Consider the following 13155-nt stretch of genomic DNA (forward strand, 5'->3'; position numbering starts at 1 on the left):
AACTAGCATTGCGTTTAATTTGGTCAAGAATGCGTTGTATGTGACTTGCCAGCCGTTGTGTGAACGAGTACAGTGATTAATCTGTGTGTTTGGTGTGGGATTGTCCAGCAGGGGATGAGCCAGCTGTAGCCCAGGTTCCACACTCACGAGACGGGAAAATCAGTCTCCGATTGTTGAAGCACAAGTAAGTTGAGCGGGTGAAGTACATACTTGATATTGTACAATACGAAGCTCAATGTTGTCCTCCGTCAATGGATGTAAAGATGTGTAGCAAATTTGTTGCCGATGCCATGACCTGACTCCCTTTCGAGGTAAGTGTATATCAACCCAACTCCAAGCAATGAGTCCGTAACAGCGCCCCCGCCCAAAATATTGCCAGAAATGCTTGCGCCCGCTCAGCTCAAAAGCTCCCTGATGTCCTCGATGCGCTGCGTCTTCTTTTCCTCGTCGTTCATCATGCCCAAAGACGTAGCACTGCAGGTGGACCGGGGGTCAGCGACACCAAAACAAGACACACGAAAAGAGTTACGGCGGGGGTGGCACTCACATAAACTTCTTCCTCTCCTGCACCTTCAGCATCCTCTCCTCAACGCTGTTCTTCACGATGAAGCGGTACACCTTGACCTCGTCCTCCTGCCCCATCCGGTGCACCCGGTCGATGGCCTGCGCCTCGATGGCAAAGCTCCACCACGGGTCCATCATGAACACCCTCTTGGCGCTCGTCAGGTTCAGCCCGACGCCGCCCGCCTTGAGGCTGAGGAGCAGCACCGTGAACTTGTTGCTGTCCCGGAACCTGTCCAGCACGGCCGCGCGGGCCTTCTGCGCCATCGAGCCGTCCAGCCGCAGGAACTGCATGTTCGCCTTCTCCAGCGCCGGCTCGATGAGCGTCATGAAGGACGTGAACTGGCTGAAGACGACCGACTTCACCCTGGGGCTCTGCCGCCGCAGGGCTCGGAGGTGCTTGATGAGGGCGACCACCTTGGCCGAGGAGGTGTTGACACCGACGCGTTGGAGGCTGATGCGCGGTGCGCCTTGGTCCGGCCTGGGCTCGGGGTCGTCATCGTGGCGCACGACCTCGAAGAGATCCCGGGAGTTGATGACCTCGCGACAGTTGAAGCACTTTGGTACTTCGTGGCGCTCCGTCTGGTGATTGATGTAGTCCAGGAGACACTTTTCGCACGCAGAGTGCCAGCAGCCCGTGACCGTCTGGTCGATCATTGGCTCCTCGCAGCAGATGGGGCACTCGTTGGCGGCCTCATCTCGGATCTGCTTGAGCACATGTGCACCAAATGCATTAGCGTCCTTCTCGTCATCCGTGTCAGCAGTAAATCGCTCGATCAGCGCCGAGAGATCCATATCGTCAGCAAGACCTGCCGCGGCATCGGCCGCAGCCCCGGCCTCCTCCTCGTCTGCCACAATATCCTTGTTCCGGACTAGGGTCGGGTGACAGCAGGACTGCCTCAGCCGCAAGAGCTGCGCGAAAATGGTGGTAAAGGCTTTCATGACGGTGCCCGCCTGAACGTTTTCCTGGAAAGTCCTCTTCGCTCGAAGGTACACGTAATCGTAAATCTGTCTTTCGTTTTCTGATAGTTCAATGTCGACGACTTCAATGCTTTTTGGCGGCAGTTCCACGAGCAGCGTGCCATCTGGGGTTTTCATATCCTTGGTGCGTCGCATCACCAGAGGTTCCAGCACGGTCTGTACGACGTCCAACGCTTTGACGAAGTTGCCAGCCTCGAATGGCACTGTAATGAACGTACGCCAGAAGGAGAAGTTGTTCCATGGTTCAACTCGTAAGAAACGAACGAGACTGAACAAGTCTTCGAGCTTATTCACGATGGGTGTTCCGGTCAGCACCCACCGATGCTCGGCAGCCAATTCATAGCATGCCCTGGCCGTCTTGGACTGGCGGTTCTTGATGTTGTGTGCCTCGTCGAGAATGACTCGGAAGAAGTTCAGGGAGAACAGCCCGCGCTGGCCATCCATACTGCCACCTTTGGACGCTATCTGCGTGAATTCAGACAGCACAATGCCATAACTGGTGATGATCACATCAGGAGCCGTGGATGCGTTGGCTTCACAGCAGAGGGTTCGGAGATCGGCGACTTTGTCGCTACCATAGTACACCATTGACTTCAAAGTGCCTTCTTTGGATGCGTTCTCCGCCTCGCTCTGCCACTGGGCCAGCAAAGACATTGGAGCTACAACCAGAGTAGTGCAGGGGGCCGAAACAACCCCAGCCGCAGACGAGGGCAATCGAGGGAGGTTGTTGACGGAACCAGCACCGTTACCGTGGCTGCTCCTGGCCTGGACCGCCGCTTCCGAGCGGTGCGAGTGAACCAAGCTGAGCATCTGTATGGTCTTCCCGAGGCCCATCTCGTCGGCAAGTATGCCTCCAAGGCAATGCTGTTCTTGCACTGGGAAGTCCAGAGACAAGTCTCCGGAGTAGGGGTTCATGTAAAAACAGGGCTGGTCGGCGACACGTGGGAGATCCTTGTCGTCGGCATCCTTGATCGGCCACGAGTATTCCTCCCACAGCGGGTGCATCGATACTTCACGCCGCTTCTCCTTCTCGTTCTTCTCTTTCGACAGCATCCAGTGGAGGGCTTGTTTCTGGTAGGGACGAAGGGTCATGGCGAAAGTACTGGCCGGCTCTGCCTCGGGAGTGTCAAAGTCGAAGGACTGGGCTTTTTTGTAGAGAGAGTCGAGCTGGTCCTGCTCGAGCTCGGTCCCATCTTCATCTTCAGACGGCGTCGACGAGCCCGATTTGTCGGTCTTGACAGGCTTCTTAGCCTTGGCAGCTTCCTTCTCCTGCTTCTCGGCCAGTTCGGCAGCCTCAAGCAGGCCCTCACGGGAGTGCCGAGCCGCAGCAGTACTGAGCTTGGTAGGATTCAAGTTTATCTCCTGAAACAGCCTGACCAAAGCAACCTGCCTCAGGCGAAGATCCCGCTCCTCAGTGGTCTCCTTCTCTTCATAGAGGCCAGTTGAGCGGTTATCGGGCAGTTTCAAGCCCGGCCTGTGGAAGGCGGAATTGAGAAAAAAGCAACGCAGCTGGATGAAGACGGTGTCATTTGTCCGCAGGCGTTCGGGAGCGTAGACGCATGTCGCATCAAAGGTGCAGCATTTCTGGTCCATCAACGTGGAGATCCAGTTGGCGCTGTCCTTGGCCAAGCGACCAATCTCCATGCCCTTATCGTTGGTGAACCTGACGAGGACATCGACTCGGTTCCTTTTCAATGGCTGCTGAGTCTTCTGCCGCTCGATCCTGAGATTGTCTCCGTACTTGAGAATATTCGACCCGCTTCTCGTTGCCCAGCCTTCCACACCGAACGAGCCTATATAGCGGGCGTCGGGCGGGATCTGACGGGGTTCATGAGACTTGTTGTCAGGTGGCTTGAATTCCTGTGGTTTCGGATTCCTCGGTATCGTCGTGTGAGAACTTGCGGGGATCGTTCTGCTCTTAAACTTCTTCCAGGTCCCATCAAAGTACATGTTGACTGCTCTCTCGATGTTATCGCCACAGTTTTTACGGATGATCTCGAGAACATCAGATGGGACCTTGTCCCCGACAAAACTCTCGAATGTTTCTCGATCGAAGGCCAAAGACGCATCGCCGTTGTTTGATGGGCCAGCCTGCGGGGTCGAGGGCACATTGTTGGCAGCAGTTTGCTCGTGGTGTTTCACAGAACCTCGAGCGCCAGGTGCTGAGTCACGAGGGCGTACGTTCGTAACGTCGTCGGCATCTTTGAAGAAGCGTGGCTTTTCTTTAGGAGGCGGCGATGCAGCGGCAGGTGCTGCAGGGCCGGACGCGTCCGATGGGGCGACATTTTCGTCCGGATCCGTGAAGAAACGCCTCTTCTTGGCCGGAGGCTCGCCATCCGCATGAGGTTCCATGTTGTGAGTCGTCATGGAACGAATGGGGAAAGTCGTTGGAGTGGAAGTCGGTGGCGAAGACAACCTGAAGGTGCCTCGACGACCCGACGCTTGCTGGAACAATGTGCTGGTGAGACGCGCCTGCTCTTTGAGGGCGCGACTTTTGGCGTCTGGACCTGCAGCCACTCAACGCTTCGACCTTTGTCAGAAAGGTGGGGCGTGCAGGGGCAGGGGTCCAGCTAAATGGGTACCCGCATGCCGTCATCTACGTATCTTAGGTCGAAGCTGTCTAACGGGTGGGCACGATGCAGTTCTAAAAATGGGGCAATTCGTTTCTGACTTCTCCTGAACAACATGTTTCTCTCCCACAGCCTCAGACATGGCCCAGGGAGGCCACTTGTCCGAGCACTGGGCAGTGTTCGGAGAACAACAAGAGCAAGGGGAATTGCGACAGAAGCAGACATTGAGAGCGCTCGAAAATACTGTGTAAATCAGTTGAGGTCCGCAATGCCCCAATCCCAACTCCAGCACGAGCCTGTCGCCTGCGCATCTCTTCTCACATGTCTTGCTTCCTAGGCAAGGCGACTACGATGCCTATCTCATCCGCCAATTCGTCCCTCGCTCCGCCCAGAATGCCTACGACGCCCTGCGAACCCTCAACCTCGAACTCGCCCGCCTCCCCGAGACCGTCTCGAACCCCACGATAGGCATGATGCGCATGCAGTTCTGGCGCGACTCCATCAACAAGACCTTTGCCGGCAGCCCGCCCAAGGAGCCCATCTCCATCCTCCTGCACAGGGCCATCACCGACCTCGCCGAGAGGACGGGCTCCACCGCCAGCGCCAGCTCCATCAAGTTCTGGCTGCTTCGCCTCATCAACACCCGCGAGAAGTACATGGACAACAGGCCCTTCTCGAGCCTGGCCGCCCTGGAGGACTACGCAGAGAACACATATGCCACGCTGATGTACATGACCCTGGCCGCCATGGACGTCCGCTCCGTGCACGTCGACCACCTGGCCAGCCACATCGGCAAGGCCTGCGGCATCGTCGCCACCCTCCGCGGTGTCCCCGTCCTGGCCGCTCCGCCGCGGCCGGTACAGATCCCCGGCGGGGTGGAGGCAGGCAACAGCAGGAGCCAGGCCCTCCTGCTGCCCCTCGACGTCATGGCCGAGGTCGGCCTGCGGGAAGAGGACGTCTTCCGCCACGGGCCCAACGCGGATGGCCTGCAGGATGCCATCTTCAAGGTGGCCACCCGTGCCAACGACCACCTCATCACCGCGCGCGAGATGTTGAAGAACATGCGCCAGGGGGCGGATCCTGGCCACGAGTACGAGCACGCCGGCGAGGTGGAGCACTCGTATGGCCAGGAGGAGGGAGACACCACACAGCGGGACCTGAAACGTGGCTTTGGGGTCCTGCTGGAGGCTAAACCCGCCGAAGACTATCTCGAGAGGATCGAGAAGGCCAACTTTGACCCGTTCCAGGTCAGGAGCAGCTGGAAGTTGCCATGGAGGATATGGCAGGCCCTACGGAAACAGCAAATATAGCACCACAATCAACGCGGCTCAATTCATACTTTATTTGGGGTTGCATTCTACTATTTACTCGGGCCATTTGGACATTCTCGAGTTGTAACACCACACGCCACACATATTTTTGTGCCCCTATGAAATTCAGATGACCAACAATCCCGAGCGGAAGAGGTGGACTTAAAAAACTCAGCCTAGAAAGTGTACATGTGGTCATGGTCACAAGGAGGAAAGGTGCCCTCAGGATTCTTGAAGGTAGTGCCTTCCAGGAGAAAGGCCCAGTCGCTCTTGTCTCCGTCCAGTTCTTCGCATTTCTTAATCGACCCGGGCAATCCGACGCCCGGCCGCATCCACTCGGGCAAATCGGCCGGATCCTTGTAATCTCTCTTCAAGATCCTATCCCACGCACGCTTTGTTTCACCACATAGCTCCATCCCAGTGGACAGGAACAAATTGCCCAAGGCCTCTAGTGCCCACCAGCCGACGATGCCCGCTTGCTGCCATTTTTGATCCACCGTATCAACCATGACGCGGAACCCCGTGTGAAGTATCTCTCGGATGGCTTCCGTGCCGTGGCCACCGGCATCCCGTGCCAAGGCCTCGGACGCCTGTCTGATAAGGGCCTGGCACGTCCGTCCCCAAAACATCCGGTTGTTACGAATCCGCGTGGCATCAAAGTCCGAATTCCAAAGGGCGCTATTGTTATGATACCACCCGGGCCAACATTTTACCAAAACAATATTCTTGATACAGGCAAACAGGATACCGCGTCTGACATGTTCTAAGTGTGCGTTCGCTGCATCGCCCGGCAGCCAGCTCGAACCATGCCCGACGAGGATGTTGACTGACCATTGACCTATGGCGGCACGGTGCCCACATTCCTTGGCCTCAAAGCTCGCGAGGCACTTGAGAGCCTCATCTAGGGCTGTGTCGCCTCCAATGTTTCTGAACCCGGCTGATTCGTATCTCCTCGCTGGAGCCCCTGGACTGATACCGTGTTCGAAAAGACACGAAGCCATACTTTCAAGTTTCCTTTCATAGATTTCGGCATCGGCCATAGGTTTCGTCCAAGGCAGCATGTGCAGGACCGTCTTGTCCCTGTAATAACCATGAACAGCACCCGGGTCGCGGGCCAGGATGGCTTTCATGGCAGGCAGGCTCCCATGCAGCACTGCGTGATGCAATAGGGGGCACACCGTCTGCTGGTGATCCAGCCCCTTCCGGAGCAGCATCTCCAGCACTTCCGTCTGCCCGAGCTCTATCGCGAGGTGGCCTATCGTCTGGCACACGGTAGGGTAGTGAGGCTCTTCATAGCCGGCAATCGGATCACCAAACATGCAGGCGCCCGGTACCGTTTCGAAGGGCCAGGAGGCGGCGCACCGCGAGTGTATCTTGGATATATCACGGCTGCAATGATAATACTCCATCCGCCCCAGGGTGAGGCTGAGGTCGGCGCCGGCGTCGACCAGCGCCTGGAACAGCTCGAGGTTGCCGTGTGCCAGGGCGATGAACAAGGGGGGCGGGTGGTCTCCGAATGTTCGCCTGGTGCGCCGTGGGATATCCTCCTGTAGGTAATAAGCGCGTCGGATCAGGTCCAGGCCGTTGATGTAGGATGGCTGGTGCACCAAGGCTGCCTGTATTGCCCTCTGGGCGACAGGCAGCGCCGAGGCGCCGCGGGTGGACGCCCAGTGCAGGGCCGTCATCGCCCCAGCAATGTGGTATGGTTTATACCGTACGGGAACTGTGGCTTTGAATACCCTGAATTCAATATCTATGCGCCTGGTGCATTGGGGACATTCACAGTTACCCCTTTGCATTCTTTCGTGCTTTTCCTTGGCAAGCATGGCTGCCAGCTGGAGGCTGGCTTTTGCATCCCTTGTCTCCTCCCGTTTTTTCCAGGTGCCTTCACTGATGTCGCTTACACTCGCGCAGGGACTCCAGGTGCCGATGGAGCTGTAGTCGTCAAGGGAGTCGTCTTCGTCACTTGACAGTTCGTCTTCGGACGTTCCAAAAACAGAAGCGATACCATTTAACCATTCGCCTTCGTCTTGGTCTTGGTCCTGGTCTTGGTCTTGGTCTTGGTCTTCTTCTTGGTCGTGGTCTTCTTCTTGGTCGTGGTCTTGTTCCTGGTCTTCTTCTTGGTCCTCTTCTTGGTCCTGGTCTTCATCCTGGTCTTCCTCACCGTCTTGTTCTTCGTCTTCGTCTTCATCCCATTCCTCTTCGTCTTCGGATTCGGATTCGGATTCTTCTACGTACGTCCACTCGCGCGGAGATTTGTGGTACTCAATCACGTCGGCCGAAGACCTATCACCGTATCTGTGTGCAAGCCTGGCCTCATAGGTCACTTCGCACTCATACAATGCGGGCTGTAGGTGATACCATGTATCTTTACTCGCCAGTGCCAGATTGAAGACCTGCTTCGGCTGAGGGAGTGCCTGGGCAATCATATAGAGGATATCTCCGGGCAGATGTGGAACGCGGTCAGGCTCGCAAGGTTTGACCACAACTCGTGGATCATACCGGACGGGGATGGAATTTTGAATAGTGGGGGTGGGTGCCATGTTCTCAGACATCTTACCTAGGTAGATGGAGTATGTTGGGCTTGCGTTGAGTCGTCCTGGATGAAAATGGGTCAACTGGTCTTTTGGGCGGCTGGATGTTGTGCTGGTGTTTGCAGTTTTTTTCACTCATCAGAATTTCACGGGCAAGGAAATATATATATAGTTCGGCCTCAAATCGTTCAGTAGTATCGCCATTCTCTCAATTACCTCCCTGTGAGTTGAAATCTTTCTTTCCAAGGTTTGGTTGGGCCCGCATCGAGCACAATCACAGTCATTGCAGGAGCCGCAGACACAATGGCCCTCGGCCGGTAGCCGTTGGACTTTGCGAAGCATGGTTGTTCAGACGTGAATGTGGTCCCGAAAAACAATGTTATTAACTCATTAGTTTTGTCCACTCAACAAAAGACTTTCTTTGTCTTTGTCTACAAACCATTTACTGAAGGGTGCTTGGAAATGCCTCATGTAAAAACTGGGTCTTCAATGGTTTCGCTTCTATTTTGCACACGTCCAAGGAAAATACATGGCGCCTTCATACGTTGGTAAACGCTTAAGACCCAGAGTTTAAAAAACATCCATACCGTGCGTTAGTGCGCACTAGAGAGGGTCGCCATGAACACTCATGACTTTCTAGCAACCTCTCAATTACTACACTACTTCTCTCCCTTCAAAGCTATCACCATGATGTTCTTCTCAATCTAATAATTATATAAGTAATTAGAGAGGGCTTAAAATTGGTCTTTTTGGTGAGAAACACGTGTGCGTGAAGGGGGCTGTGCGGGAGGGTGTCCACTGACTTAGACGGTCAATCGGTGTTTTGTCTCACACCTGATCAGTGTTGGTTTCTCTTGACGGCCCCCCGTGGCCCTTTACCGCTCACATGTAGTCAACGTCTCAATTGAATTCGAACATTGCCCGGATCTAAGGGTGATGCCAATAAGCGCGATAATCTTATGCGCCCAAGTAGTAGGTCTTAAGGCTATACTATGGGTGGTGGTTTCGTTTTTAATCCCTATATATATATATATAATGTATATATAGCGTCTTTATATAGTAATAAATACTTAAAGTCTAGTTTTTAAAGAAATATAATATTATTATTAATAAAAAGAGAATATAATATATTTATAAGTATAAACTATTTATATTTTTTTAGTTTTACTATTAAGTTAAAAGTAAATGATTAAGGTTTTAAAGGGATAAAATATAATATATTTTTTAAAAATTAACTTAATTAAGTTTATTATATAAGACTTTTTATAATAACTTTATAATTATTTATAACACTATTTATTATTAGAAGATACCTTTTATATTAGTATATTAGGTTATATTTAGTTTATTTAAGTTAGTATTATTAATTTATTAAAGGTTAAAGTTATTATAAATTATAAGCTACTTAGTTTTAATACCGTTAAGTATTATATATAAGGTTACTATATAATTTAAATAAGTTAGTTAAAATAGGTAAAGATAAAGCTACTATTCCCTTAATTAAAGTTTTAACTCTACTTTATAAGAAAATACCTATTAAGTAAAACTACTTAAAAGTAGTTACTTAACTAACCTATTAAATTAAGAGATAATTAGGTAAAGTAACTATACTTTATTATTATATATAGTATTTAGGTTTATAGTTTTAATAGCTTTATAAAAAAAATTATTAATAATTAAGTTTATAACTATATAAAGGTAGACTTTTATTTTAAAGAGAAGTTATTAATATTTAAGATAGTTAATATATTTTTAAAGAAGTTAAGGGATTATAAGTTTAAGTTAAAGTATATTAAGATTTATAAGAATCTTAAATTTAAGATTAAGGAATATAAAGCTTTAACTTTTTAGAAATATTAAAGTTAAAAATTTAAAAAAGTTTAAATAAAGTTAAATAAGGTTATAATAATATAATATAATTAAATAAAAATTAGTTATAAAATTATAATTATAGGTTTTTAGTCTTATATTTAAAAGGATATTTATAAGTATATAATTAAGCTTTATATAAACTATTTATAATTTTTAATTTTATTATTAAGTTAGAAATTAAGCTTTATATTATATAAATAAAGTTAGAAAGTATTACTTTTAATAATATTATATTATTAATATAAATAGTTTAAAGGTTAATTAATTATAATAAGTTAATAAAGTAGTTATATAATATTTAATAATTATTTATATTTACTTTTATTAAATAAATACTTTGTAAAAAAGTAGAAATTTAAATATTTAAAATAAATTTCTTTTAAATATATTATTCTACTATTAAAAATTTATTTATTTTTATATAATATATAAGGAATTTAATAAAAAAGAGCTTTATAAAGAAAGTTAATAAGTTTTTATATAAATAGATTTAAGAATATATATTAAATAATTATTAACTTTATATTTCAAGTATAAAGTAATAGTTAATTTAAAAGTTAAAAAGATAATAAATAGATAAATAATTAAATAAAAAAGTATAATGTAGCTAAAGTTAGGCTGTAATATGCCTGATAGTTATAAGCACTTGTATATTTTGGATTAAAATGTTATACGTTTGCGCTCGCTATTAGCGGTTTGTTATTCCTCTCGAGATATTTCAGAAGCCTTCCAGAAGATCCGTATTTAGGATGATTGTTGGTGTCGAAAGATGGGAGCGCATTCCTCATGAATTGTGAGTTCAAGGGTCGAAGGGTTGAATCGATCCAATTACCAACATGACGGGGCATGGCTTGGGCACATATTGTTTATGAAATTCTCGACATGTAACCAAGACTCATTTAGGGGGTGGTACCTGTCTCATATCGTAATTGATCGCATGGCTGAGCTCAAAGAAATAAGATATACTGGAGCACCGTCTGTGCGTCGCGAGCAGTGTTTGTATCTCTCTTCCACGACATGCTGCGGAAAATGCGTTGCAATGTGCTCATCACCTGCATCTTACATCGCTGTTTCATAACACTCTTTCTATTCCGGTAAACCAGACGTCCGGGCCCACAAACGGCGGCCCCTTACCTTTCCGTCTCCATCCAACTTAATGGAAAACACTCCTCCATATGACTTCTTCCTCGTATGGCTTCCCAGCCATATCTATCCTCGACTGAAAGTGCTTCCACTGCGGCAGCCCGTCGGCCCTGGGGAGGTCCCGGGGCCCCGAGTCCCGGGCAAAATGATACAACAGCCTGTACTGGGGGCTACCCGTGCCATACAAGGTCGCCGCACGGTGGAGAAGCCACTGTCGGCTGTTGAGGATCCGGTCCCAGCGCAGGGCCGACTCCTCCAGGCCCACGATCAGCTCGACCGGGTCCCTCACGTCCCTGAGGAGGGCATAGCCGAGCCCGACGACCCAGCCCCTGCTGTCGCTGTCGAATCCCCTGGCGGTGTCGGCATCCCAGTCGATGTACGCATGTGCCCCGGAGACCTTCGGGCGCCCGGAGCTCCACGCCCAGTACCCGTTCTCGAGCTTGTCGGCCTTGGCCTTGAGGTGGATGCCCCATCGGGCGTACCCATGTGTCCAGGTATATTCACTGGCGATACCGACGGTTATGGAGGGGGCACTCGCCGTGCCGCTTGATTTGGGCTTGTGCCATCGGTAACTTATATCCGATCAGTGTGTGTCAACTAAAGGTGACGCCTTTTTGTACGGGTTTGAACCTCAAGTGCTCGTTTTGGTAGCCTAGAGGTGAAGCGAACCAAGCACAGGTTCTGCAGATGGTGAAGCGGGGGACATACGTGACCAACACTACGCCGATGGGCCGGCAATCAGGCTCGGGCTCCCTGTTGTAGAGTGTCTGCGGGGCTTGGGTCAGCTCAAGTCCCTGGTCCGACACGCGACTCCAGGATCTCGGGAGGTTAGTACCTTCTCTCCCCTGTTGTACTCTGTTACAAAAGTACGTATCATGTTGATCTCTAGCTGCCATGTTAGTGATTCATTGCGTGGTCGGCCTGAGGACGTGTCTTGAATATCCTCCAGTGGCAGCTTTGAATGTCAAGCCACCTCCGGGTGTCGGAAGACTCCTGGGGATAAACGAAAACAGGGTGTGTGTGGTCGGCATTGAAGCAACTAGGCAACGGGAGCGGAGAACTAGTCACAAGACATACCGAGTGCCATTGTCTCATCCATATGAGCAGTGTTAGTAAAAAGGATGAGGAAGGGTCTTCCGTCGTCATCTGTAGTTGCGTAATAGCCCGAAAAGAACGTGTACCTGGGTACGTTGTAAACATCCCTAACGGGAGTCCGGCCGGCCTTCGGCGCCCCATGGTAATGCACGCGGTCGTCAAAGTCCGAAAGCCACCCTGTCACAACATTGAATCAGTACGATGGACGCTGCTTCGAGGACGGGACTGATAACGTGGGCGTTGGGACGATGAAGATAAATGACAAATTTCGCACCTCTCGCCCGACGCGGAGCGTCTTGGGTTTGAGACGGCGGCACTGGAACATGACGTCCATACGGGGTCCTCGACGTGAACTTGTTTCTCACATATACCACTGCTTCGTGGAATGCCGGGTATTTACGCATTTTTCTCTCAAACCCAAGTCTGTACTTCTCAAGTTTGGGGATGCCCTTCGGGTTGTCTGGGAAGACGAATGGGCAGAGGCTCAGACAGTGTCGCATACCACAGGCTGGGCATTCCCTTACGATTTTGGTCGTGTACCTGCCGTTCTCATGCAGTGTGAACCTTGCTTCTTGTTCTGGAATTGTTAATTTGGTTTCTTCGAGGGTCCAATCGGGCTCGGGCAAGCCACTCTCATCCCGCCCCGGTGGTTCGTCGAGGCTGAGACCCGTCTCGGCCTCGCCCAGTGCTGAGCCCGTCTGCCCGGACTGCTGCTTGTGCGCATGGTGCTCTGTGAGGGATGCGCCGGTCCTTGACATTGCTCGTTGTTGAAGCCTCTGGCATCGAGCGGATGCACGAGTGTCAAACCACCATCCAAGGCTTTGACCGTGTAACGGCCATCGCCACGCGCGGATTCGCATCAATCGAATAGTATGTGGGAGCTGGGAGTCCTGGCGATTGGAATTTGGCGTCACGTCGGTCCACGCTGTTAACTTTAGAAACACGAAATTGTTCAATGTTTCGTGGAAAACAGAGTCTTCATGAAGTCTGGAAAATTGACATCAGGGTTAGGGGTAGTGTGCCATGTTTGGACTCAACCATCGGCGTCAGCCCTCGGCCACCGACGATGAGCTTTATACACGGAAGCAT

At 50.3% G+C, this 13155-nt stretch overlaps 4 protein-coding genes across 4 annotated transcripts; 1 reads left to right on the forward strand and 3 right to left on the reverse strand.

Annotated features, from left to right (window-relative positions):
- Window positions 1-395: 395 nt before the first annotated feature.
- KVR01_013109 (uncharacterized protein) lies at window positions 396-3909 on the reverse strand (the record flags this gene model as incomplete). Its single annotated transcript, XM_044792874.1, has 2 exons — window positions 396-474; window positions 548-3909. The coding sequence occupies 2 exons, from the start codon at window positions 3907-3909 to the stop codon at window positions 396-398; spliced, it is 3441 nt and encodes a 1146-aa protein (XP_044637985.1).
- Window positions 3910-4173: 264 nt separating this feature from the next.
- KVR01_013050 (uncharacterized protein) lies at window positions 4174-7852 on the forward strand. The gene is made up of 2 exons (XM_044785565.1): window positions 4174-4373; window positions 4450-7852. The coding sequence occupies exons 1-2, from the start codon at window positions 4228-4230 to the stop codon at window positions 5420-5422; spliced, it is 1119 nt and encodes a 372-aa protein (XP_044637926.1). The 5' UTR covers window positions 4174-4227; the 3' UTR covers window positions 5423-7852.
- Window positions 5599-7965, reverse strand: KVR01_013045 (uncharacterized protein; the record flags this gene model as incomplete). Its single annotated transcript, XM_044791921.1, has 2 exons — window positions 5599-7175; window positions 7716-7965. 2 exons carry the CDS (start codon window positions 7963-7965, stop codon window positions 5599-5601), a joined length of 1827 nt encoding a protein of 608 aa, XP_044637921.1.
- Window positions 7966-10981: 3016 nt separating this feature from the next.
- Window positions 10982-12824, reverse strand: KVR01_013014 (uncharacterized protein; the record flags this gene model as incomplete). The annotated part of the gene is made up of 6 exons (XM_044791752.1): window positions 10982-11543; window positions 11680-11738; window positions 11807-11856; window positions 12049-12243; window positions 12274-12382; window positions 12438-12824. The coding sequence occupies 6 exons, from the start codon at window positions 12822-12824 to the stop codon at window positions 10982-10984; spliced, it is 1362 nt and encodes a 453-aa protein (XP_044637890.1).
- Between the last annotated feature and the right edge of the window lie 331 nt (window positions 12825-13155).

This window comes from Diaporthe batatas (genome assembly GCF_019321695.1).
Source record: "Diaporthe batatas strain CRI 302-4 chromosome Unknown Contig00023, whole genome shotgun sequence".
NCBI lineage: Eukaryota > Fungi > Ascomycota > Sordariomycetes > Diaporthales > Diaporthaceae > Diaporthe > Diaporthe batatas.